The 27,911-nt window shown below is 42.7% G+C and overlaps 1 protein-coding gene across 1 annotated transcript in view; it reads left to right on the forward strand.

Moving 5' to 3' along the window:
* Nucleotides 1-944: 944 nt before the first annotated feature.
* The window catches only part of SLC4A11 (solute carrier family 4 member 11), a 66,043-nt gene continuing 39,076 nt past the window's right edge, over nucleotides 945-27,911 (forward strand). The window contains exons 1-5 of the mRNA XM_085314600.1: nucleotides 945-1,167; nucleotides 10,877-10,923; nucleotides 15,942-16,173; nucleotides 17,413-17,494; nucleotides 26,027-26,150. Coding sequence (XP_085170726.1) covers nucleotides 945-1,167; nucleotides 10,877-10,923; nucleotides 15,942-16,173; nucleotides 17,413-17,494; nucleotides 26,027-26,150 — 708 coding nt within the window. The remainder of the gene's footprint in view (nucleotides 1,168-10,876; nucleotides 10,924-15,941; nucleotides 16,174-17,412; nucleotides 17,495-26,026; nucleotides 26,151-27,911) is intronic.

The following is a 27,911-nucleotide window of genomic DNA, read 5'->3' on the forward strand; positions in this document are numbered from 1 at the left end:
TTAAAAAAAACCTCATCAATATTTTAGAGTTTCCATTCAAGTCTGTCTTGGAACTCATCCTTTTCATTTTGGTACAGTGCCTAAAGCAAGCTAATGAAATATATTCCTCCTGCTTCAAATTAGGGCATAAAAGACTTGTCAGAAAATGGGTAGAAGCTGCTGAATAATTCTAGTAATGTAAAAATTGACATTCTATAATGTCTCTAATTCTTCTAATTAAACATGATACATGAACACTCAGTCCTCCAGCTGCTTCAGAATAAAACATTGCAGTGTGCTAGCTTGCTGTTGGAAAAAGRCTAGGTTAAGCTGTAATTACAAGCGCTGTGGAAGGATAAAGAATTGTCCATGGTAATTAACAAACTTGTCTAGCTTTCTTGGTGTTTCTGCCCACTCCGACCTATTCCACCAGGAGTGCTAAGTCTGTCTGTATCAGGTGTCTCCTTGGAAACCTTCTTCCTCAGTTCTGAGTTGTGAAGTTGGGTGGAAAATGACTGCAGTGCTAGTAACCTGAGCTGGTGAATAAGTGGAGTTTGAGGGGAAGTGGGTGGGCTGAGGCCAAAACGCAGCTCTTGCTTTGATGTCACGGCCTTCATCGAGGTGGTTTGGTGTTAGTGAGATGTCCACCCTGTGTGGATCTGCAAGCTGTGTGCTTGACTYGGTGGGATGGTCATGGTGTTGTGACCTCTGTGTCCCTCATGCTTCTGAAAAGAAGCAGAGGAGAACCTAGAGGTTTTTGTCCATGCTCTCCTAGTTGAGTCCTAACACATCCTAAACCATTTCCTACCAGTATATCCCTTGAATGGGGATTTTATGCTTGATGGGTGGACTTTGGGCCACCAAGCCCCATGGAGCCTCCCACATTGGTGGGGCTCCTCTCCCTGGTGTGGGGGTAGCACTTGGCACCATGTCGCCCACCCCAACTTCACTGCGGGTCTCCGGACATGGTGGGACTGACACTGCTGATCAACACCTCCTCTTCCTCCTCCCCTTCCACCATCTTCTCACCCACAGGGTACCTCAAATGTGACACGGACGATGGCTGCGAGGCCAAGGAGGAGGCGGGGGGCGAGGAGCTCTTCGACACCGTGAACTCCTCCATCGTCTCGGGCGACAGCATCCGCTTCTTCGTCAACGTCAACCTGGAGGTGCCGCCCAACGTCGCTGGTGAGTCGCGTGCAGCAGCTCTCGGGGCAAATGGGGGGATTAAAACACACAAAAACATAAAGTGTCTGGGGGTGTAGCTGGCACAGGTACAAGGTTTATTTTTTTTTCCAGAGGAACTTTTCCAAAAGTGCTCTAGAAAATCGCTGTTAAAGACTGAAAGGAGGCTTCCTGAGCTTTAGCCCCCCGTGTGAAGCCTCCTGGGGTTTTATTGGGGGTTTTCCCCCCACTTTTTTCCCTCAGAAAGAGGGAGGGAGGAGGAAAAGCGGTATGTGAAACGGGGATCCGGCCGGAAAACTGCGAGGTGGGAGACGGCCGGGGGGAGGGGCCGAGCGGCGCTGTCGCGGCCTGGCGGTCGCTGCCGCGGGCCCGAGGAGCTGTTTTTACAGCAAAACCGGTGTCTTGCTGAGCGGTGTGTGTTGCGGGGAGTCCCTCTAAGTAGCTCTAACGCAACTGCGTTTTCTGGGGCTTTGGAAAACGCTTGGAATTGAGGGTTTTTGTTTTTTTAAAAAACAGGCTTTAGGTTTGTGGAGTCAGGCCTGCAGGTTTATCCAGGGTTGTTGCTGGTCTCCAGCAGCTGGAAAAGAAAACAAACGGGGGGTAAAAATAGTAAAGAAATAAGTGAAGCAAGCGTATCAGGCGTTTTGAAGCTGTTTTTATGCCTCGTTTGATGGTCTTGGGTGCACGTGCTCAGTCCTGCTGTATTTGATGGATATTAAAAGAGGGGAAGGAAGTGGCCTGGTAAATCTGCCTGCTCCAGGTTAGGGCCYGAGTGCCAAACTCCCTGCAAAAACGTGTTGGTGACATCTGTGCCTGCTACAAGGCAGGGTTTCCACGCAGCAGAAGAGGACTTGGAGGATGGCATTTGCTGCTGGCCATATTGCATGCAGAGCTGTGAGATGAGGGGACTGCAGAGCAGCTAAACTAAGCTGTCAAGGAATAAAATCCCTAGGCTGTTCTTGAGGCTGTGCTTGACCCTGGCCTATGGTTTTAATGTTCTGCTATGCCTGTGCTAAATGGTGAAGGAGAGGAGCAAATAAACCTAGTGTTAACAGTATGTGCCTAGGAAAATACAGCCTTGGGACAAGCCAGAAGCCTTGGTTTCATGCCAGCTGCAGGAGGCAGTCTTAAAAATGTAGGCACTAACTGTTTTGGAAATTAAATGTGAGGGTTCTGGGTTATACTTGGAGAGGTGTTAAAGTTTAGYAGAGGTTACTTTTAGATTGTAATCAGATCCTGATTAATCCACAACAAGCAATTKTTGGAAACAACAATGTAAAACAGACACAGACTTGTGCTTGACTATCTTGAAGTCTATGTTCTGAATGTGAATGGTGGCTTTAATTTGGAATAATATATAGTGATTTTTTTCAAGCTTGCAGTTTTACAAATTCCATCTTAATTGAAAGACTTGAGGGTAACTGTACTCTATGACAAGTCTGGGCTTAATGCYGTGGGGTGCATTGTTTGGGGATGAGGAATGTGAGTGCTGTGGATTCTTCTGTTTGAAGAAGCTATCTTGTGTGTTCTCTTAAGCTTGTTATGAATGTTTTCCCTTCTACTCAAAATAGGACAAAAAAGGCTTCCTTATTTCCCTCAAGCAGTGATGTCTGCTGGTATTAGTTGTGTTTTTTTTTTTAGCTGAGATGTTTGAGATGTTTAATGAAAAATGGACTTCTAAAGTGGAGTCCTCTTTTCAAACAGGGATGTAGGTTTCAAAATCTGCCTTCAGGCAGAACCTAGTCCAAACTCTCTAAGAGGACAGGTGTGAAGTAAAGGCCTGCCTACCACCTGCTTCCCCCCCTACGAGCAGCATCAAAATGGGCTGGCCAGCCAAAACTTTCTTCACAAGAATCAGGCATGGGATTCTTCAGACTTCAGGTGCTTGAGTCTTCCAGGCTTTCACCACTTCCTCAAAGGTAGCTTGGCTGATGAATTATCTTCCAGAGTTGACTTTATACATGCCAAACCAGTCTCTGGATGTGGAGGAATAATAGTTGATTCTCTGGGAGAGCTGATTTCAGATGGTTGAAAGTGACTGAGATGAGCTCTTCTAGCTCTTCTAATGGAACTAGCTTAAACTGCTAGAATCACTTAGGGAAGAAAAACAAAAATGCTTCTTAGTCTAAGCTCTTCCCAAGCTCTTCTCAGAAATGAGGCTCATACCTCATGACAGAGGTACTTCTAGGGATACTGCTCCTCACTTAACTATGCAAGGGGGCAGCTCTCAAATGTCCTTGCACTGCTGCTGCTCTCCAGATGTTTTATTTTGTATTCAGAATTTGAGTTCCTAGCTGAGCACTTGCAGTGGTTGTCCCTAAGCCTGGGGAGTAAAAAAAAAAAAAAAAAAAAAAAAAAAACTCTGTCCAGGCAATCAAGACCCTACAAAAACAGATTACTTCCCAGCTCCCAGGGGAGTTAGTGTGCACCAAAATCCTACTGCATCAGACTGGCACTGTTTAAACAGTGGAATAGTAAGTGTGGAAGTTTGTTTTTTTTTTTTTTTTTTGTTGTTCTTTATTTCATTTTCTTGCTTTCTCCAAGTTGGATGAAGGCTATGAGCTGAAGGGCCTTCTTGTGCCAAATGACTTAGGGCATGTGTCATGCAACCCTCTACTAAAACAGCCTGGGGCCAGATGGATGCTGTGCGTTTGGAGAGTGACTGACCACTGGCCCTCAGTGCTTAAAATACAATTGCTCAATCTCYAGCAGGAAAAAACACCTATAAGGCAACTTGAAATGATAAATAGTTATGACGTATCTGTAAGCCTCTGATGTATGCCTATTCTGGTCACCATAGTTCTTTCTTTCCCTTGCTTTATATCATGTCCAAACTGTTTCCTGCAAAAGACCTTCTCTGGCAAGCTGCTGTGAGGTTGCTACCTGCTTTTGAGCATGGAGCTAGCAAATGCGCCTTGGGATTTGGTAGCACAAGGAACAGTTGCTGGCAGGCAACATAAGTGGAGTTACAGACTTGGTGGCAGCTCCGTTATCAACTTGTCGAGCTGTTAATCTCCATATGATGGATGAACAGCTTACTACAAGCATAATTAGATGCACTTAGCTATAATTCTGTTTTTAAGAGATCTCTCTGTGGGATTCAACATTGAGCCAACAAAACATAGCATGGCCTATAACTGACAATTATCTGTTGTCATAAAGTGTTGGGCTGTGTGCRCAGATGTACGTAAAAGGGATAGCTTCAAGAAATGTGAAGGTTAAGGTATGGCCTATCTTGTTTTTAATTAACATGGACTGCTGTTAGATTGCATATTGAGCCCAAATCAGCACAGATGCTCAGACRTTAAAACGCTTCTTGGTTTTGACACTTGAGTCCTTTGTCCTTAGTGTTTCATTGCTTCCTTGTGGTAGCAGATAAGGCTTCKTATTTAATTCTGTCTCTGAGCCTGATTAGGTTCTGGTGGGGAGRATTCCATCTTCAGCAAGTGTTGGTAGCTCCACTCAAAGTATACTTTTTTTTTTTTTGGAAACTGCATACTTTAAGGCTTGGGACTGCTTGTCTGCTTTGGAGTGGTTTATTGAGAGACTTGTACCTAAAACAAGCGTTTAAGCAAAACCCAAGTTTTCAGGAGATAGCTGTTTTCGAAAGATGGGTCATGGTGAGAGTCTGTAGGACATTCATAGGAGAGATGATCATCTTTAGGGTCTTGCTTTAAGCTTGGGCCTTAGGAGCAGCCATAGTAAATACGTACAAGTAAAACTCACCAAACCTATGCCCCATTGCCTGTATTCTTGCAGGAGTTGGTACAGCATTCCTGTCCCAAATGAAGTCCTTTCTCCCTCTCATCCCCTTTCTTACATCTCTGCCAGTTCCCTTACCTGGCCTCACAACTGTTTTTCTTTTCTCTTCTCTCTAGAAGTGTGTTAACCCTTTTGTCTTAGCATTAATATAAATRAAATACATAAAAGATAGAGAAATAAAATTTATGTGTAGGCTCTGCATAAATCCCCCTGGAGCCCAGGCTGCGGGTGTATATACCTGCATCCTCTCAGCCTGTTACAGAAGCATCTAACTATATGGGGTTTAACCTGTTAGTTCCAGCTTTATCTGTGGAACATTTTGAAATGAATCCCTGCAAGTGAATACAACAACATGAAGATTTGGTTCAGATTGGGCCTGAAATCTAGCAGGCTTCCCATTGCAAGCTTAACTGGTTGCAGTGGATCTAAGGCAACCAAGGACCCAACCTTGAGATTGGTCCTGGTGCCTTGATCAATGTTGGTGCATTACAGCAGAGGAGGGACCCCTGTCTCAAACTGGARAGCAGTGGTCCTCCAGCACAGGCATCCCAAAGCAGCGCAAAACTTGGCAGCTTCCTTTGAATATAGTTCTGTGACTGATTATAGTTTGGCCCTTATTCTCATGCCTTAGGATTTTTTTTAAGATGTCTCTGGCAAAGCCACCATCTCTTCCCCCATGCCAGGTTGCAATAGAGGGGTTTGCACAATTTTTCGTGAACTTRGGTCCRGCTTTAGCAGCTATAGCCGCTAAASACTTTGTAGTGTGTGCTGCCACTTACAGCCTTGTGTCGGTGACTAGCTGTAGAAAGGTGTTTGAAAGGATTTGGGATGGGGGGGAAGGGGAGGAAGAATCCTGATTGCTAGTGAAAAACCAATTGGAAGGCAGGATGTGGCTTTGGGGGGGAAATAATGGAACACAATTTATGCTTCACAAGAAATTAAAGCCTGTTCCACCCTCTGGACAATTGATCATTCCTAGATACAGAGAATCAACAGTTTCCTGCTGTCTGCTCCAGAGGCATGCACGTGCACACCCACAGCTGCTACTAGCAAAACACCGCTTTCTAACTCACAGCCCAGCCGCTGCGGAGATAACTTTTTAAGGGGACGAGGAGAAATGTTAGATGCTGGCGCCAAGGATATTCCAGAGAGAGTAGTGTCCAGAGACAAGTGGTCTGGGCCTGAATGGGTATCACTCTGCATACAATAGTCACATTTCCTCACATTAATACCAAGGTCCTTTTTATGTCTTGAGGCACAATACTGACCCATGCGTTCCATCTGATAACTCCTATTTTAGCAGTTTGATGTCAGTGTGGGATGTTGGACTCTTAAAGCTTCCTATACTCTAATGGAAAGTGGATACACCGATTGTGTTTTGTGGGGGGGGTGGCCTCCGTCCGAATTTCCTGATTAGGGTGTTTTCAAAGCAATGTTTGTTAAGTGAATGGAGGAGGAGGGGAGTGAGGGTAATGCAGGCGTTTATGCACGAAGGTAGCATTCTCTGTGCTAGGCTCTTCACACTGGGTTTGCTTCGGGGGACCTATCCCCAAGGTTTTGCTGCCCAACACCTGCTTAGGGTCCAGTTGGCATGCAACAAAATAAGTCTTTGCCCTGCCCTCTTTTCCCTAAAAGCTACTGCTCTTTTTATTTTAAAACTGAATTTGCTCTTGTGTGTGTGTGTTTGAGGTGTTGTGGGAATGTTGAGTGCTACAGTGCTYGATGCTCTTATCTAGTCCCTGATTTTGAGCAAGAGCCCTGGTCAGTCTATGTAGTTTGTCTTTTTCCAATCCCTCAGCAATGGCCCAAAAGTGGTGTGAGCCGATAATTCTCCACCTGCCGGACTGTTGCGACGTCTGTGCTGAGTATTTTTCAGGTGAGGCTTTCCTTCCCCTCCTGCTTGCCCCTTTCCAACCTGCTTCAAAAACTTACAGCTAGCTGCAGATTCCCAGCTGCCTTCAATGTGACAGTCCATTTAAGAGGGATGAACCTGGCTGGTTTTAGACTTTCTGCTTGGTGGAGGCCCTTCATTAAGGGGCAGTTCAGCCTACTGCTCTTATTGTGGGAACGTGGGATAGCTGGGCTATAAGCATAGTTTTCTAGCCTAAAGTTCAGTGAGGGTAAGCCCAGGCTTGGAGCAGCCAGGCCACCAACGCAAAGGATGCACTTGATCCTGCTCATGCAATCCCTTATCACCAGTGAAGAGCTAGCATCATCTCTGCTGCTGCTAACAAGCTCCTTCTGTGCTGTGTGTGTCTTTCAAGGCACAAGATTCTAAAAGCAGAACAGTTCTGCTGTTCACAACGTGGTCTAACATAAGCAGTTAAAGTTTAGATTTGCTCAGGGCCCTGGAGAAACTGCTGATGTCCAGATAGAATGGCTTTTTTATAAAAACCTTGAAAGACTTTCACTCAACTTGATTCTTAGTGGGTTTTTTTTTTCCTGAGAAAAACGTAGAAGTGCTAATGTAGTATCTGATGTATTTGCCTGTTTTGCTACCCTGATGTGCTTGGGATTGCATACAGATCTAAAGCAACTTTCACTGACACCTGTAGAGCTGAAGAGTTCCTATTCTCTACTTTCTACCTATCCTAAAGAAAATATGACCTTATCCTCTGTGCTATCACAGAGCTGGTTCACTCCAAAGACTTTTTGGTTGTCCTAGGTGTTAAGGGCAGCACTGGGGACCTGTATGAGGAAGAGGCATAAAAGGAAATGCAAGTGAGGCAAGATTTCTCAGGCAGAAAGTGAAAAGGTTTAAACTTTGGCTTATGACTTTCATGAGGTTTTTCAGGCCTATCTTTGTATAGGAAATGCTGTGAATTTCTTCATCTAAAGAGACAGAAAAAAGGTGGTTGTGCTCAGCAATTTTATGTAAAGGCTAGTTAGGATGAAACTGCTTTGGGGTACAGCAGAGAAATTTCCCACTGCATTTCTTGCTTCCAAGTATTAAATCACTTTGTTAGTATCTAGAAGCTGACTGGCCCTGCTCTGCTGCAAACAGTGGGAAAGAAAAAATGGAGGCATGCCATGGTGCACTGCCAGGGCTCTGAGTGCTGACGTGAGGCTGTAAGAGCAAATCTAATGTTGGCAATTTGTCGTGGTGGTTAGAAAATGAAGTTAACTCTGTGAACCACTTGCAGTGTATTCAGTAATACTGCATGCTTTTGTGTGTATGCTTAGAAAATTAGTGTGTGTGTGTGTGTGTGTGTGTGTGTGTTACCTTGATGTAGGCTCCAGGGAGCATCTGAGATGTGTTGCTGACTTTTTGGTTTTCCTCTGGACAGAACCTGACAGAAATGACAATATTATATGGCCCCAACCCCTTCTTTCTGTTTCAGTATGATTTTTATTAACAAGTTTTGTACCTGAAAGTCAGGATTATTATGCCTGGCAGTAATACGTGCTGATGTTCATCTGTAGATGCYTCCCTGTTGTCAGTTGAGGGTGAATTCATATTTTTCTATAGCCCCTTTTCCCCATAGTGTGGAAGGGTGAATGTGGTCACTATTTTCAAGTCCCTCCAAGCTTGAAGAGAAGCAGTGGGAATGCCAGGAAAGAGAGAGTTGTGAAAAAAGCAAGGAGGGAGGTGGTATTGGTTCCTGGCAGGCTTTTGCCCAACTGTCTCTCAGTGGATATGCCWTTGGTGACCTCCTGCATGGTTTTACTTTGTCTTGCCTAGTGGGATCCCCCTGTGGTAGGCAAACAGGTAGCTCATAAGCCAGGTAAAAAGGCACTTAAGGCTGTTTCCACATTCTGTTTGCTATTGCCCATTAGTCATGTTATAAACCCTCCAGCGCACCTCTGAGATCATAGCCTGACTGGGCTGATGATATCCATCGGTCTCCTTCCTTTGGGACTGAGGTGGCACGTTGCTTGGATAGAATGATGGATTAGGCCTTCTAAAAGTTGTCRTGCCCCAAATGGCTTTTGGGGGGAACTTTGAAAGTTCCCAACTGGTCCAACAGATGTAATTACATGTTTTTGCTTGTGCTGATAAAGCAGCCCTGAGAGCTCATCCGAGATGAGTACTTGAGTGCTGTCAGAGGGGACTGGTATACACTTCAAACTGATAAGAACCAAGGGAGATGCTGCGTGATAAAAGGACAGCATGAGTTTCTGCTGTGTCTGTGTGTATCCGTAAGAGTGGAGTGAAGGACAGATTGCAGATATCTGTTTTTAGCACTTGCTCCTTATTGTTCAGGGTTGTGGGTATTTCTTGTTTCCAGAACAGTTTCTYGCAAAAGCTGAAGAACAAAAGCATGTTTTCTTGCATGAATATTTATGGCTTCTAAATCTTCCAGCATACTTCTGCATATGTAATTAAGCTGCAARTTGAGTAAGTGAGCATTGGAGAACTACAAATGTAAGAGCCTGAGGAAAATGCCTGATGTTTCTGGTTTAGCTGTGTGCTTGCCTTTTTTTTTAAAAAAAAAAATAAAAAATATAGTGCTTTCAAGGTAAAACAGCTTGTGTTTTCCAAAGGATGTGTCAAAAGCAGTAATAACTGGTGACTTGCACSACGCAGGCTTGTCTAGTGATTTTTAATTGCATGTACGGCATGAAGCTTAGGAGAAGCTGTGTGACATACCACACCCTCCAAACCATCTTAGACTGTTTTATGGGGGAATGACTGCAGAGTCAACTCTCTTCCCTGTTTGAGTTCTAGCCTTTTTAACTTAAATGCGAACATGACTTTAAGGGAGGGGGAACTTTGCACCTTTCCATGTGCAGTTATTGCTTTTTTTTTTTTTTTNGGGGGGGAGCTCTACTGTTGTATTCTGCATGTGGCTGAACTGCATCTGCAGGCAGCTTATTTCTTGAGAGGTAGCGGATGAGGCTCATGGGTGTCTGCCTGTGGGRTGAGCCTGTGAAATGGGATTGCAGCAGTTCTTACACGTTAGGCTTTGGAAGTGCTGATAGAGAAAGGAAGGGAAAACTTCCCCAGAATATCTGCAACTGTGTGTTAYATCTCTGTACTTTTCCACAGCTTGGCCTGTGGAAAGGTTTCTGGTCTTCAGYGGTTTTTTCCATGCTGTCACTACATTCATTTGAATGAAAACTGTTCATACACTTCCTGTATAATTTTGGTAGGGTGTGAAGATGAGGGCTTCCAGAAAGGATGCACAAACCATACCTTTGGGGACAGACATYGGTATGTGGTACTAGCAATACTCCAAAAACTTTTTTCAATGACTCTGTACTGCCTTCACCTGTAGCAAAAACTGGGCTATTTTTAAGACTATTTTTAGCTTTCACTCAAAATGCTTCATAGACATCCTGAGGAAAATAYTAACTTGGATGCTTAGAAGTTTGCAACAGGAACTTACTGGGTACCCATGTCCTTATAATTTAGCTATATATTAAGTGACACTTAATAGTCTCTAAACACCAATTTTTCTTTCTCAAGAGCTCTGTTACTTTACAGTTAGATTTATAGAGGCAGTATGGTGAGTTGACAGGACATTAATGTGCTCATCTTCAAGTTGCTGTGTGTGACTTCTTGCAGCCTTCTCCCTTGGAAGTGCCTGGCTGCTACTGTTGAATTTTTGATGAGTATGAGAATGGGCTCTGCACGAGGATGACTCATGCAATTTTAGCCTCAATCTGTCAAACAGCAATGCATRGGATTAAATGATTGCCTAAAGGATTAGGAGTCCTATGAGGGTCTCCTATTCAAGAGGGGAGCAAAGAGTAAAAATACATATGAAATAGTTAAAAACRAAACAAAAACTGAAGAACAAAAAAGCACAGCTGATCAGATGATAATACAAAAGGCTGCTTCTGTGCTTAGTTCCAGTTTCCAAAACTGGAAATATAAAAATCTGCTTTTCTCCAGAGATCATGTGTTGCCAAGAGAACAAACTTTCATCTTGTTCTGAGACTTCTGCTTGATTCCTGCTGCCTGTCAGGTACCTGTGATAGTAACATTTCCTCAATTTTTTTTCAGTTGAAAATGAAAGTGCTGGCTGCGTGTTGTTACACACATCCAGAAAGGTAAGTAGGAATTATAAATAATGAACARCTTTTTTTGTAGTGAAGAATCTTGAAGTACTTGGAGGGTGTGGTGGTTATTTTCTGGCATGAACAGAATAGATTAATGCCTCTTTCCTAAATCCTTCTGCCTTCATTTAAATCTTGAAAGCCATGTGGTGTTTGTTTTCCAAACAACTACTTTGTAACTGTGATTGTTCCACTGTTTTCTGTCCCAAACAATTCCTTGACACATTAATTCATCATTCTTTTCTGCAGCTACCTGTGAAGGGATGCAAGGATACACCACAGAGATTCAGGCTACTTAGCTTGTCTTGAGCCTAAAACAAAAACAGCCAGTAGACATTGCTATGATTTGGTTTCCTGTTTATCCTAGCTAAYCAGATCTGCCTTCACAAGGTTAAGCAGGAATGAACTCCCTGGAAACATGCAACCTGAAAGGACGATTGTGAAACGGAGTTTAGTTTATGCTTACTCTTGACCTAAATTGATAATGATAAGACAGAAATGCAAAAGCCTTGTATTGGTGATRTTACCACAAACCTCCAAATACAAAAATATGCTAAAAGCATGCAGCAGCAGCAATGGATTGATGCTTAATGTGAGTTTCARTCTTGGGTTTTTTCTGGGTTTTGAGGCATGGCTTGTAGTGTTTTTTAAGTTGTCCTACCTCTTGCCCAGTACACTGGTTGGAGGGMCCAGCTATCTGCATGAAAACTTTGCATCACTGATCCTGGCAAGTAAACTATTGTAGGTTTCTTCAAAGGCTGTAATTTGGGTTTGTAAAGCTCTGCACCAAAGCCATGGGGTTGAGGGAATCCTTGTCAGCTCTGCTTTGTTTCTAGGCCTCTAAGCCAACATATATGCTCAAAGTATGGGAAGGTATTTCAGCAAACTGAGTTATTACTAGGAGGTAAATGTGTAAATCCTTCTAGGAGAATTAAATCCTCCCCCCAAAAGAAAAGGTTGTGGTTTGTTTGTAATCTAAATATAATATTTGATAAGTCATAAAAGCTCTAACTATTCTGCCAGTTCCTGGCAACCACTCTCAGGAACTGAAGTATTAATCAAGACAAATTTACAATGAGACTACTACCCAAGCTGCTTTGAGTTTTATACATGAAATCTAAAGTAATACAAGAACTTGGTCACTTATAATGCAAACTCTAAATACAAATGTAGACTCTAAATCTGACAGGAAATAGATGGGAGGTGCTAACACAAGTGGCTCTTCTGGTTTCTTTTCAGATCTGAAGGATTCTTGCTTTTTTGGCATGTAATTCATGCTTAAGTATTTTAGTGTGCTGTTGAGCAACAAATACCAGAGCTATCCTGCTTTAGCTAGGTTTGTGAAAAGATATACTGCCARTTTTGTCCTCCAGGGAGGACAAGTGGAACTGTGTACTTTGAATATGAAGGAAACTAGGGACTGGAGGCACCTACAGAGATGTATGTTTTCAATCAAACCATTCCCATGCTGACTATATAGAGCTAGTCCTGCACTGAGGAGTTAGGAGGATTTTGTGCACAAAGACTTTTTTGGAAGGGAGGTTCTACTGTTTGTATCTTCAGAATATCTGTGGATAATGCATTCAGAGGTGACGCATTGCTGTCCTCTGCCCTAGATGGAGGTAGCCCTGCATAGACTCTGGGACAGAGGAGCAACAGGAYGGCAAGATCAGTTGGAGTAGCCTTGTGGGGGGGAAGGTGTGGGACTGCCCTACTTAGCTAGGACRCAAGTTTGAGTTGTTGGTGAGATGGCTCCAGGTGACTAGGAAGGGGAAATCACTAGAAAAAGTGGTAGAACTTGGAAGCTTTGTAGGGGAGATGTTGCCCCACTGGAGTGTCGCCATCTCTGGCTGCTCCCAGAGAGGCATAAGAAACATGTGCATCAGCAGATCAATCCGTGYATTGGGCATGTTTCTACCATTGCACTTGGTAGGTACAAGAACAAGAAAGCTAGAGAGGCTGCTGTCAGTTTGAACTGTTTAATCCCCATCAGAATGGGTTTCTGAGGAAACTGCCCTGAGTGTCTGACAGCAGCAAAGGTGGAGTTGTGCTTGGGACAACGCAATTTGGTGCACCTTCTTGCAGTTTGCTTGTAAAGTCTGGAAATAGATGAGATCCAGAGCAGCAGCCCAGCAGATAACTAACCTTTTGGACTTTCTTGAGTGTTTGAAAGCTTTATTTTGTATGGGTCAAGCTTGCAACTTTGGCTGTAGTGTTTGGCTGGTAGACTTGCCTGTCTGAGGTGAGGGAGGCTGTTTCAATGTGTTCTTATTTCTGTAAGCTCAATAGCCTGTGTTCTTCCTGCTGTAATAGAAGCATGGGGCCTTGCACTTGTGGATACTTGGCTCTGTTAAAACTACTGTTAGGTAGCTGTCTTGGCTTTTTTTGCTAAGCAGATTCCAGCATTGCATATCCTGGTGTGATTTGACTATCTAACCAAAAATATTTGTGAATGAGCAGTCATTAATTTCTCTCTAAACCAGTGAGTGTCCTAACTGGAGAGTACGTTCTGTTTCAGTTATCTCCCAGGTGTTGCTGTACCAGCACTTCCAACTAATTCTCTTAGTATCTCAGCTAGAGAAAAATGTATTTATATCCTCCTATGTTAGCAAGCTGCCTCGCAATGTTTAATGTGCGTATCTTCCCGTGTTATGGACATGTCAGGAAGGACTCCTGTTCAGGAGCAGGGAGAAAGAACAGAGCTGAGGTCTAGAAAATGACTTACCCAATTCATTGCCAGAAATCTTTAGCAAAGCTGGGGCCAGATTGTTATGATAAGCAGTAAGCTGCTGACAGCCTGTCAAACTCTGAACCCCACCTCACAYAAGGAATGGGATTGCTGCTGTCACTGCTTTCTCTGAGGCAGAAGGTGTTGGAGAGGCACTCCCATCAGGCCAGTGATGCAGGCTTGCACAGCATGCTGGAGGACTGATGTTGACTGAGATGTGCAGGTCAATCCTGTACTTAAAGGTGTCTGATTCATTTGTCATCCCTTTCCCCTTTACACTCCTGGTATTTGGGGTGTCTGTTGTGCAYGGGAGAAGCTGGTGGCATGAAGCCACTGCTTTGTTTTGTTACCTCCCTAGCACGGTGGTACCCATGAGGCCACCTCTGTGGCAGACTGGCACTTAATCCTCTCACTATCTCCTTGGCTACCATCTGTGCTATCCACATTGTTAAATCCTCTCTAGGTCCTTTGGCCTCTGCTCTTTGAACCTACATCTCAGGYTGGGCTCTGCATGTGAGATGAGCTGTTTTCCTGAAGCAAGTTACCTTCTCTGAAATGGTTGCTGGTCATGTGGTGACCCCACAAATACCTGTTACAGCTGCTGCTGTAACCGTTACAGTTCCTGCTGGTCATAGGTGTTTTTAATCTGTTCCTGTGCAGTGACAACCTAAGACTCGGTCACTTATGTGGCCTCATTTAGTTGGGATTTGTAATGTAATTATTTCACTGTCTCTTTTCCTAAGAACAGATGGCAACAAAGGCTTGGGGGAAGGAGCTAAAATCCTTGAGAGACTCCTCTGTCTCCACTGCACTGTGCAAGAAATGATTGATGTAAAGTAAAACAGTGTTAATTGCAATRGATATGTACTGACAACTTGATAGTTGCCTTGATAATTACAGTAATTAGTGAGATGTTAGCATTCTTTGCTGTGTCTAGGCTATAAATGGAAATTGTAGAGGGGGGTATGTGTGAGAGGAGGGAATCTTTTGGCTCAGGCTCTGGGACAGTTTAGTAACAGGGGAGGAATGTGCCAAGCTCCTAGTCATAGAAGCAACTTAGACTCAAATTTGTAAAAGGAATTCAAAGCTTGGTCTTTACAGAGCTTATGGAGAGCCAGGTGCTTAAATCTCAGAATAGTTTTGGTTGAAAGGGACCTCTGGAGGTCATCTGGTTCAACCTGGCTGCTCAAGAAGGGTCACCTGAAGTAGGTTGCTCAGGACCATAAATGCATCTTTTAAAATCTCTTCTTCAACATAATGAACTCAAGTCTCGCTGATTTTCAGYGAGACTTAAGATCCATATAATGAAGTCTAAATCTCATCTCTGCATTCAGTCTCAAACTGTTGAAGGAAGACAATTGGTCACTTTTGACAGCTACTGTGAGTGCTAACTGCATGTATGAATTTCCAGAAACTCTGAATGGGAATGACATGTTGTAGTTTAATTGAATTAAACTTCACAGGCGACAAATGCAGAAAGGAAATGACACTAATATATGTATGTATATATATAGCATGACTGTTTTCCTATCTGTAGAGGTCTACAACCTGTGACTGTGACAGCAGAGGGAATCAGCAGAGTTGAGACTGTGTCAGCCTCTGTCATCTATCTTCTGCTATCTCCTGTCACACATTACACATAACGTTTAGCTTTGAATCAAAAAGACAAGAATTTCTTTGGGAGTGGAACTGGGGATGGGAGAGGAYAGGGAACACTGTATACTTCATTCCCTTTTCACAGTCCTTATATCTCCCTCTCCAGATTCCCTAACTGGGAGGGCAGCGAGATAGCTCCTAGTTTGAGAAGAGCTAGTTTTGGATGCAGAGGTGCATGTTAGTAACTCTTCATGATGCTGAGCTCAATGTATATTTCTTCAAATAACTTTTCCTATGTTACAAACATCTTGAATTACTTAAACCAAGAGAGACCTCTAAAAGATACCTTAAGCATTTATGATTTTAGATTAACTTGTGTGCTTTATCCTAAGTGACAAACTAATTTTGTTAGTTCAGCTTTCTACATTGGGGTTTAGATGGTATCTAAGGCATTCACCTATGGTGACTAAATTAGCATAAACCTTGAAAATGAGGCCCTCAATGTCGTAGTAATATCATGTAAAACTCTTAATCTGGACCGGGAAAATGATTCCAGAATATTTGGTTTGGTGGTAATCAGAACAAAATTTTTTTTGTGAATTTGTTCTTGGGAACTATACAGATCCTAGTTCTTAGCAGTTAGGTATTGTATAAGACTGTCTAATGTTCTGACCTCTTCTTTATGCAGTACCTGAAGCTAAAGAATTTTGAGGAGGAAGTCAGAGCCCACCGAGACCTGGATGGATTCTTGGCCAGAGCCAGCATCATCCTTGATGAAACCGCAACCTCCTTGGATGATGTTCTTAGAGAGATGTTGAAACATTTTGCTGAAGACCCTGATAACATGGAGCCAAGCTGCAACTTTGAAAAAATCATGAGCACTTTATTCACAGATTCAGGGACCCCTCGAGAAGGGAATGGTAACTAACTCTTCATTTGCCTGCAGATTACTGTGTGKTTTTTTTGTCAACCTTTTCATTGGTGGTGTGTTGAACACTTGCTACTGCATGGTCCTCAGACTTGCATGTTGCATGTCACATTAGGGGTTTGTTTGTGTCACTTGGACTGAATCTTGTCTCTGGGGTTTTATACTTTAGTGAGGTCTGTCTCACTAAAATCAGATGTGGGTATTCTCCAGAGGGGGGAAGTCTCTAGCAGTGGAGTGTTGTCTGTCTGTACCCATTAATCTGATGTCATTATCCTTAAGCAAGTGGCTGATGCTCTTAAGAGGCACTTGTTGGTGTCCATTCAGAAATGGCTCCTTTTGCCTTGTGATTCTCCGTCTGAATTCATATAGGCTGGGGATGTTGACCACTTTGACCATCTGCCTCATATAGAGTAATTGGGTGGGGAGGGCTGAGCCTTCATACTGCTTCCAGTCAATTGGAAGTAGTGAGAAGTTCTTTGTTTTCCTCCAGAAATTCAATACTGGAGCAGCCCTAGCCAATGTTGTTGGTTGAAGTGTCAACCTAAGCTACAAGCGAATGTCATAGAATAGATTAAAATGCTACCCTCTAGCCCAAGATGCAAAGAAGCTTAACTAAGCATTGTCTCTCTGTAGGCACCCATGATGTTCCAGAGCCAACAGGAATGAATAAACAAACACGCAAATCGCACCTCAAATGTAACTGTCACAGCCTGAATGATTGTTTTTATCAGATATGTCAAATCCTGAGCATGTAGTAAGCATGTTCATGCTTTGGTTACTACTTGCTGCCTGTCTTTTGAGCTTTGCATTTATCTCATTAACTTAGGCTTTCTGCCAATAAATAAAAAATGAGCAGTTCCATAAAATGACCTGTGAGGACAGTAATTACAAAGCAGGGAGAGAGGGCAGGGGAGTCAGAAGAGGAAATCTCCAAGTCCTGTCTGTATGTGTTGAATAATGTTAATCTAATAACCTAATACTGTGGCAAGGTGAGGTTAGGAGAAAACAGCTCCTTTTTCAAGCTGTGAAAGATTAAGGACAGTTCAGAAGCATCAAGTCAAATGGCTTCCATCTTCCCCTGTTGTCACACCCCCCCACCCTTGCATCAATCCAGTAAGCAGATAAATAAGTATGCTTAGTATTAGCGCTTAGCTTCAATCTGAAAGGAAATGTTATTGTAGAACAAATATACAGACTTTCAATATTTCTTTTTTTTTTCCTCCCCCCTTAGTCCATCTCCTATCAGATACGATTCAAGGGGTCACAGCAACAGTCACAGGGGTGCAGTATCAACAGTCCTGGCTCTGTATCATGTAAGTACCTAGATTAACTAGCAAAATCCTGCTCAAAACTTGTAACTTCTCTTGCTGTGTGGAAGAACAGTGCTCCAGAATATGCTCTTGAAAGTCAAGGTGGGAATACCCTATCTGGCCATCTGTCCTGGTCTGTGGGATCAGTATCTCTGCATCAGACCTCTGTTTTGCAGATGGGAAAGGAGCAGCATAGGCAGAGATGGCCACAGCCTGTGCATGGCATTAAGCTGCTGAAATATCTGAATCTGGTGTTAACAGCAAAATGCTGAAAAAATTCRGCCTGAAAATGCTATGTACTGAGAAACATTAATGAAGGACTTCTGAGAAGGACAAGGGAATTTGTGGACTCAGCTCACTCTGAGGACAGAGACCTTTGTATCAAAAGGCTTTTTAGGCCCTTTGAAAAACATCTAAACTCGGTGATTGGAGATTGAAGTCAAATTCAGATACTAATGAGGCTTCTGACTAGTTGCCAATATTGTTAAACATTGGAGCAGACCCTTAAGATAAAGGACTCTGTCACCTGGGATTTATAAGGCAGGATGGCTTTGCCCCCGCTCCAGCTACTGCTTCACCAAAACTGATTTGCTACTCTTTGAAGTAATTGTGCAGAGTCAGTCTGGCTGGGTAAGCCAAACTGCTGCTTCCCAGGTGAGTCACTGGGCCAACCAAAGAAGGGTAATTTGTCTTCTGTCTGCTTTATGCATATGTAGTCTCAAAGTCAAGTTGTCAAGAAATATCCTAGTAATTTCTCTGGGATTTAACGTATGTTCGATAGGAGCCTTAGGGCTCTAGGGGTGTGTGCATAATGTAGCCTTCAGAGCCAGTTTGCTAGGACAACTGTCACAATAGCTTTTTTTTCCTAGCACTGCTTTTTCTACCCTCTGCTTATGGCCAGAGCAAACAAATTATTCTGCCTTGTAGATCTTTTTTTGTTTCGGCTCTTACGGAATAAAAAGATGTGATCTCTGTTAAAAGGTKACTATTGCACATCAGGGCTCTGTTYTATGAAATAAGCAAACCATGTAATGAGTCTGTACACTATGGTCAGCTTTGTACACTTGGGATTTACRGAACMCCTTACACATGAGAATCTGTTCCTATAGCAAAATAGTCTTTTTCTGCCAGTCAATCAAGAGTGGTTTTGTGCGGTGTTCTCCCTTTGGATGCTATAAACAGGACTGGGGCAATAAGAGTAGGTGCATGCTACTCTGGGAAAGGCAGAGGGTGGGAGCTTCTCACTGAAATGAAAAACTGTTTTCCCCATCCCTAATCTAATCTTGCCATAAATTGAATTTTTGTCCAAATGTCTGGAGGTGAATGTAGGATCTTAATTGTTTAAATTTAAAAATCCAAGTTGAATGTCGGGAAACTATACTGGAAGAAGGGGAGAGCCTTGGAGGTGGGGGAATGACTGTTCCTTGGTATCCTCAACCTCAGGGTTTTGAGCTGTTGACTTTGTAACAGTGTGCTTCTAGAGGTCATGATACAAATGCTGTGATTATATATGCAAAGTTTAAGAGCATAATTTCAACCTTTCTGTAGAAAGTGAGCCAAGGCTTTGAATATATCCATGTGAGTAATAGYAGCTTTCACAACACACGATTTGAAAAACAAGCCTACAGCCTGAAGGTGTCTTGTGCAGAATTTTCCCATTTCTTCCTCATGTTACTCTGAAGAGAATAGTGTGGTGGGAAAGCAGTGATGAGTTATTAAATATAATTATCTAATTATTGTACTGTTTMTGCTGTAGCTATTGTGCAACAGATTGAGAATGATGTTTTTAGATGTTACCTATTTCCTTAAATCAGATTGCAAAACACTTCTAAAGCTCTGAAGTAAAAGGAAGCTTTATTGATTAAAGATTGTTTTCCTATATAAGTGGGAAGAACCCTTAACTTTTCTCTATGCTGTTCTTTATCCTGGCACTTTAAAAGTTTAGCAAAGAACATAGATTAGCACTGCTGTATTTTGTGTGCGCTGTAACTACTTATTCATAATGAGTAAGATAGGCTTGAGTATCATGATAGGAGTATATTAATGAGGAAGAAGCATAGCTTTGGTAGTGCTGTTTCTGCCTTGATTTTTAAGGGAGAATGTTAATGCCTAAGCTTCAATCYGTAAAGGAAAAACTTATGTAGGATTTTTGGCAGGTTTTGCGTAGGCTCCTAGCAGAAGTGCATTTCTAATGGAAACACAAATYTGGCCCCTCTCTCCTTGCTGCTGGACAAAGGACTTACTCCATGCTCGTCTTCAGCGGGAAGAGCTGGGGGGGTAGGGAGAAAGTAGGGTGAAACTGTTGTTCTGCTTCTGCTGGAGTTGACTCCCTCACAAAAAATTTCAGGTTTATTGAACCACCACCAAGGTTGATTTCCCATGCAGATCTGGGCTCTGTCCACATGACAGAGTAAGTCGCTGGGGAATTGAAGAGCTTAATCTGAAGATCAGGCTTATGACTCAAGTTTGGGGGGCTAATTCAAGTTTAACTTGGTTTGTGGAAGGCATGTCGGTACCCCTCAGGGTGCAGTGACTGCAGCAGGTACACATACTACTAGGAAAGTGCTTGAGTTTCTTAGGAACCAGCCAAGGCCACCATGACCGAGAGCCTGAGGAGGGTAGACTGGATGCTTTGCATGTCTGAATTGGAAAGGATGGGGAAGGAGCCCTTATGTGAGAGTATTATTTTTTTTTTCTTGCACAGCTTTTTCTTTTCTTTTTTTTTTCCCTTTTTCCCTTGGGTGGAAAGAAGGGCCCCTAATGCTGAGAATGTTAAAGTATCTGTCAACTGACTGCTAGTGCATATCTCTCCTCAGTGTCTTCCTAGGAGCAATAGCAGCTGTGTGGGTTATTTAATAAATGCTGTCTGAGTTGAATGGAACTCCTAGGGCAGTACTACCTCTGAGCTATAGTCTTATCACTGGGATATATAACTTTTTTTTTCCCCAAAAGTGTGGGAGAAGAAAAAAGGGGAGGGGAAGGCAAGCTGCTTCAAGACTGTATTGAGTAGCTGAAGAGCTACTTTTTTTGATTACATTGATAAGGCACATAGATTGGCAGTGGACTTATCTTCAGTATGTTCAGCTAATTTGCTAAAGCTGCTGTAACAGGCAAAGGAGGGGAAAAGCCTCTCTGCAGGCAAAGAGTAGTTCAGTGGTTCATGTGGTCTGTGCTGATATAAAATTGCTTATTCTGATATCGTGTATCGTTGCAGTGGTTCCTGTGGAGGAGCATAATGCAAAAAACCCAGGTAGCCTTTCAAAAACAGGAAGTGTGAGGTTATAATGGGCATTAAGCAAAACTGCTGTCTGAATTAACATTTAAGTGTAGTGATTTCTCAGTTTTCACGTAGAAATGATCATTGTGTGGAACAAATTACTAATACATCTCTAAAAAGTAGAAGCAAAGACTTTCTAGCATGTTTGAAAAATTGGACCTTGAGGTATGTGTTCCAAACTGTAGAAAAAGTCATAATGCTGCTGTTTTAGGTGTTGAATAGATTTCAAATGTAGTATTTCAGTAACTGTATTCCTCAAAGTGCCCCTTTCAAATAAAAGGGGATGGTGTAGGGAATTAAGTAATCCAACTGTTACAAATATTATCCTTTAGCAGAACTGATTACGGAATTTGAAGTTCTACAAACAAGAGCCTCTTTCCCAAAGCTTGCAAATGTAACCTCCCAAGCCTCCTTTGGGTTCAAAGAATTAAAAATACGGGTGCCCATAATACTCTTCTTAGCCTGTCTCACTTAATGTTGCACAGCTGAAGCTCTCGCAGCTGCCCTGTTATGGAAGGGAGTTCTCAAATTCAAACCCTTAATTGGGAATTTGAGTCCCCAGAGGAGAGCTGTTGGTGAGAAGGGTGCCTTGGTTCAGTGCCTGCAGTGAGTGTGGAGGGAGGGAGGAGGTTCTCCCCTGTGTATTTGCCTGTAGGAAATACTTTCTCCCCAATTCCCTTAGAAATTAACTGCTAGAGAAGATGAGTGTTTTTAGAGTTCAGCAGAGTGCCTTTAGCAATTCCAAACAATATCTAGCTTGGAGTGATTTTGCCATGTCTTGCTGAAAATGCTATATGCTGAGCTGTTGGTGCCCTGGTGAAGGGTCCTGCTGGTCAAAAGTTAATTTGTCGCTTGCGGATTCTGGTATCTGGAAGCGTGTGCCTGGAGCTCGTTCACGGAGGAAGATTTATTTGCAGCGTGCGAGAACAAGAAGTGTCATTGTTCTGCATTGGGACAGGAAAAGGCTGGCTAGCTGATTACCTCTACTGGGCATTTTTTCTTACTGCAGGGGATAATTTGTTTCTGAATTAACTTCCTTTCTTGCCCTGTTTAAAGAGGGTTTCTGTTTCTCTTGGGTCTCCATAATTTGACCCTTTTTATGATTTGTTTGAGAAATGTGTTATTACTCCGATAACATCTTGGGCGTAGGTCAGATCTTCGGCGTGTGTGACTCGATGTATCAGTGATTTCAGTGGAGCGTTGCCCGTTCTCACCACCTGAATGCCATGCTGAATGCTGCTAGACGTGCAGCCTGCAAAGCAAAAAGGATAGCAAAGCAGAARTGGGTGCTGTAACTGAAACTGCCTTTTAATGAATTTAATTACTGGAGGATCAAAATAAAACTGCTGAAAATACAACCTGGTATGTCATTAAACCATAGTCCAGCATTTTCTTATGTAACTAATACTGAGTAAAAAATTTTTTCAGCTTGCTGGCCAAACCAGAAAGAACCAAACTTAGTTCAAACCAAAAGGGAACTTGCAGGCTTTGGTAAAACAAGTTTTTTTTTTTAAGGTCAGCCAAAAATGTCTGTCTTGTCCAGAGTTTCATTTTGGCCATAGGTATTTTAGGATTTTTTTAAGGGGGGAATTTAAGTGCTACTTGAAGACAGCTGCTCTATTTGGAAAAAGTATCTCAATTTTAGGCTGGAGATATGGCAACTTCTACCTGAAATGTTCAATAGCTTGCAGTTTCTCCATGTGAACTAAAGGTTTGTCTTCTACAGATATTTGCACAAGTCTGGCAGGAATTTATATTCTAGCTATAATGTATCCGCATGTGGCATCAAAACAGTGGGAACAGAGTTTGGACCAAGGAGCAGATGAATTTAAGCTGTCAGTTTAAGTTAATAGAAAAGCTTGTGTGATGTGGAATTACACCTGGGCAGAACTGACCTGACGTGGCACTGAAAGTAGAGATCGCTTTTTGCTTGGACAAAGGCATTTAGCAGAGTGAGACCAAGCCCCGCACGGATGAGACTGTTCTTCCCCGGGCTTTGCTTCTGTTCCATGCATCCATGCAAAGATGCCTCAGAGCTGTTCTCAGTTGCACTTCCTTAAACCTGGTTTCATTCTGACTCTTGATAAACTGACTCAGCCAGAYTTATACAACTATATTGACTTAGATTGCATCCCTAGTTGCCCTATACAATCTTCAGTGGTCAACAGCCAATTTTATGGGTGTAAGTAATATTGGGATTTAGATGTGCATGTCAGTGCCAATAAAGCTCTTTACAGAAAAGCTGGAAGAAACCGTGGAAAGATCTCTTTAATCCACAGTCTTGTGAATAGTTTTGAAATCTCAAACTCAGCTCTGTGGATAAAACTGTTCCAGATATAAAAGCATAATGATGGTAGAGGGTTTCCTGGTGTCCTGTGAATGAGCTCAGTGTTGCTAGATCTTTCAGTATTGCATAAGCACTGCGAGATGCTCGTGTTGCTCAGGTTTCCACTCCTTCAAGATGAGGGAAATGCAGATTGCTTGTTGAGAAAAACAGAAAGGGTGGGGTTGCTGCAAAGAGCATTGAGAACATTTCTAGAGAGAAGTGGCAGGCCAGAGATAAAGAATAACCTTTGAAAGGAGTTACTTTCCTCCCCTCAGCTCAAGAATCTCTTAAAGCTGAAGCAATATTGTCCCTTGTGGATTGACACTGGTGGTGGTACTGTCATCTCTTGAAAGCACAATGACTTGGAAATAACTTATTGGAGCTAAAGCATACCACTCCAGAGAGCTAGCTGCAGAGCTCTAGTCTGAGGAATGGATAGTCCTGTATAATTATAGTCCTATATAATCCAAATAGCTGTATTGCATCATGACTTAGCATACAGTAGTAAGGGGCGAGGGGTTTCTGTGTGCTGGTATCTACGTATCAGGTAAGAGCAAGCTGAAATTTCTTTTTTTGTGTGTGATATATCAGTTCTTGARTTTACTCAAATGTGGCAGGACCAGGCAAATAGGAACCTCACAGAGGTACTACCAGCCAGCATCCCTGAGAGGTGGGTGGTAGCTTGTACCTGTGCAACAGGTACCAGCTTTTGTTCACCTGCATGCCTTGGTGTCCCTCCCCACTTCCAGCGCTGGCACGTGTGCTAATGTGACTGGTGCTTGCCCTGTAGTACGCCTCTTTCTGGCTGCATTTTGCAGTTCAATAGAGTTTCTTGCTAGATCACATGCTACCTGATTTGCAGACAAGCTGGGGTCTGGAAAGTGTTAGTGCGGTCTGTGCAGCAGGTATCCATATCTGGTTCTGGCCCTCTCCAGAATAGTAGTAATACTCGAAATGCCTAGAAAAGCCATCCTCAAATAACTTGCTTAGTGAGCTCAAAAGCTGAGGAATGAAAACGCTGGGAACAAACAGAGCAGACTACAAATGGGGCATTTTCCTAATACTGCATTAACTATTCACTGCCCTGTTCATGCAGTTTATTGGTCATCTTACTTTCATCCATCTTTATCAAAGTATTTGTCAACTTTATGGTTCTCCTGTTTGTCCAAAGCCCAGAGTTAATGTGTCTGCCCCATCATCTTGCTCAGCTGTAACATGAGGTATCTTGCATGCTGCCCAGCCACAGCAGAACTGCTACCATAAATTGATGGTAGTGTTGGTGGTAGAAAATTGATGTTGACTRTGCTTATTCCCTTATTTGGGAAGGAAGGACAAGGACTGTTGCAGATCCTGAACTAAATCAAGTATTGACAGTAGTCTCCAAACAGCAGGCATTTTTAATGCCTGGAGAAGAGGTTAKCTTGGACTGTATTTTCAATCACTTCAGAGGAGATTTACTTCTAACTTTAAGATTTGCCTTTTAATTTTTTTCTCCCTCTCTTCTAAGGCTGAATTGAGTAGAAAAAGGTAAAAGGGCCATGGTAGAGGGGAGTTAAGAAAACTATGAAATACTGTTGTCTTGCTCATAGCCTGTAGTATGCCAATAAAGCTGTTTGGAAGTTCCCCTTTCTAACAAGTGCCTTTGTCAGATTAACTTGCATGAGTCAAATGACTTCCTGACCACCTACCGGAAAGAAACTTTCTTAGAAAATAGTATRCATTGCTGCAATGCCCTTCAGGGTGCAGGGGCTTGAGAACGCATCTTGGAAGGAATGAGATGTGCCATAATTTTGGAGAAATTAAGTGACTTATTGACTGTAATAGTGTTTGCTGGATGAAAAAGGAATGAACGTAATTTAACTGATTTTTTTTTTTTTGAACCACAAAGAAAGCCCTCTTGGGAGGGAAAACAGGTACTTTCTATCTCCTTTAGTGTTTCTAGGCAAAAACCCATGTACCTGTTTCACCAGTGCTTTCTAGAAGAGGTGTGAAGTATTAGGAGGCTTTTACGGGAACGAAAGGGCTGCAGTCCAGGCTGGCTTTAACATCCTGCTGCTGCCATGGCATTGTGCAACTGCACCAAGTCACTGTGCTACTTTTCCTGAGTTTCCAATAGGGAAAAATTATGGTTCCTTGAATCACAGCTTTGTTGAAATGTCAGTGTGGAGATAGACATGGTCTTTCATGGCATCCAAAGATGGTCTTAATTTCAARTCACTGGTCTTGGTCATGGGAGTCCTGCTTAATGAAATGGCCTTTCCRTGCCTAATGCAGTTGCCTGGATTCCAGCTGAACACTTACACCTGAGCAGTAATTCAGCCTGCTACAGCCTACCTAGGCCTTAAGCATGAAGGTCAGCTTAGTCTCTAATACAGCCTTAACAGGGGAAAACACCTGAGAGCAGCAAAAGGGGAAAGACATTGAAACAGATATTGATAGATCTGCCCAAGGCACAAAGAAATGGGAACGTGTTGGTTTGGCATCTTGCCTTAACTTTAGGTTTTCATTTCATCTTTTCTCCCAAAGTGCTTTTGGAAGTGTGAAGTGTTTACAATTCATTTAGGTGCTTAGTGTTTTTCTTTTTTCTTTCTTTTTTTTTTTTTTTAAGAGGACCCTTTGGCAGGAGCTCCTGCAGCACTGCAAGTACAGGTTATGTTCTTGCCTCTTTTTCAGCTGTTTAAAAAGCAGATGGGGAAGAGATAAGGAGCCTTTTAATTTTGAAAGCTATTTCCCATAAAAGCATGAAGGTCAAGTTCTGTAAAAGTGCTAATCGGGTGAAAGTAATTTAAAGTCACTGTTAAGGACTTAAGTGAGCCTTTCACAGCTAAGACCATCTTGTTTCTCAAACTGAAATGTCTCTTTATAGACATGAAACACCTTGCTCTCTCCTGATATGGAAGGTTTAAGAGAATCATGCTCTCTCCTTTGACAGTTGCACTATAAAGTCCCTTCAGCGACGTCATGTTTGCATCAGCCGTCTGGAGAGGCCTCAGAATTGGGGTGAAAATTCCTGTGAAGTGAGATTTGTGATATTAGTTCTGGCTCCTCCTAAAATGGTGAGTATTGCTCTTGKTTGCTCTGGTACTTGAGAGGATTCTCCCAGGATTGCTTTTCCTTAGTTTTCTCTTTGGGTTAACGATGACCTGCTGTTTAGGCACAGAAGGATGTGACAAGACCTGAGATTTCCCCAACAGTTTTCAAGATTGTATTTTAACAGTGTGTGAGGGGTAGATTACAATGAACTGCACCCCTGTCTCATACTGGGGAATGGTCTCTCCCATGACATGGTGGGGAATACCGCAGGTCAAGTGTCTGTAGTCTCCATGTGCTCAACTCTTGCTAATACTACAGTCTGATTACTACATGTGATTACTTGCAGATTTTTCTTTCTCCAGCTTTACCATTTTTCTTTGGAGGTAAAGAATGCTGTTCCTAGTTAGTCATCCTTGTAAATGGTCTTTTTTGGGGTCTGCAGCTGATGCTCCACATTGAAGGTCTGGGTTCTTTACCAGTAAAACCCTCTTGACTGAACTATGTGCTACAGTGTAGATGCAGTTGCAGCAGGTATAGACACACTGATTTAGCCAACAGGGAGATGTGGTATGGTGAGCTCTATTGCAGTATGTGAGAGGCTGGTTGGGAGCCATGTAAGGTTATGCTGTACTGAGGTCCTTGTGGATGCATCTTTATGGCTGTTGTTACCTTAAGCAAGAAGGTTAAAYTTGCTCAGATGTACTTGGTTGTTTTGTATGTGGACAGTGCCAGCAAATGACCTGGTAACACATTCACTGCRTCGAGGGATGTTAAGGTCAGTTGGGGATCACCATTTCTATTTTATAGAAAGCACTGGGACAGACTTGATCAAGTCGTGTGTGTGTGTCTGGCTAACTAATGGCTGAGTGGTTCAAAGCTCAAGACCTTTTCACACTTAAGCTGTCTGGAGACCCTGTCTGAAATGTGAGAGATCTGGATTGAATTTCCTGCTTCTCAATGCTATCCATGTGACCCTGAGACCTTCTAGTCTGGTCTGTCCGTCTTCCTCCCTCTACCACCACCCTTGTTTAAATGGAAATACTGATGTTTCCTTATTTCCCAGGATTTTTGGCAGATCTTTCCAGACTGAGTGGTTCAATGCTTTTGGCAAGAATCTTAAACCCTACAGACTGGAAACATATTGATGTCCCCTATGAATAGCAGCAAGCAAACAACTGAACGGGCTCACAGTTGCATTGATCTTTCATTGTATGTCACTTACCTTATCTCCAGCCAGCTATGTGCAAAGCATCCAGCAAACAGCTCTGCATCCGCTTGTATCATGAAAGTGTGCAATTTTAATGGACAGCATCAAATTAAGGAAAGGGAGTGGAGGCCAAGCAGAGTTGCACTTGCCAATATGCTTTACTTTAAATGAGTTGATCTAGCCAGCTCTACGCATTTCTGGTACAGCAGTTAAAATAATTAACCTACTGGCAGTAACAGATTAAATGAGCCTTACTGGAGGGTGGTGGGGAGGGGAACAGAAAATGAGCATCTGTTGTGCTAATGAATATAGTTCTTCAGTGGTCTTCAACATAGAGGATGAATAGAAAAACTTGATTCTATTAATCTTTCTTCCTCCTCCAAACTGTTAATCTCTGGGAAAGGCAGGTTACAGTGGGAAAACAGTGAGCAGTACTGGGCAACTTGAAGCAACTCTTTGCACTCAGCCCAAGGAGATTGCCTCTCAGAGGTTAAATAAGAAGCCTTTACCCTTTYCTCTTCTGACAAATCCAGGCTGGTTTGATCTGAGTGGATCAAGCTTAAAAGCACTCCAAACA

Source organism: Rhea americana, unplaced genomic scaffold (genome assembly GCF_003343005.1).
Source record: "Rhea americana isolate MKP2758 unplaced genomic scaffold, rheAme1 scaffold_41, whole genome shotgun sequence".
Lineage (NCBI taxonomy): Eukaryota > Metazoa > Chordata > Aves > Rheiformes > Rheidae > Rhea > Rhea americana.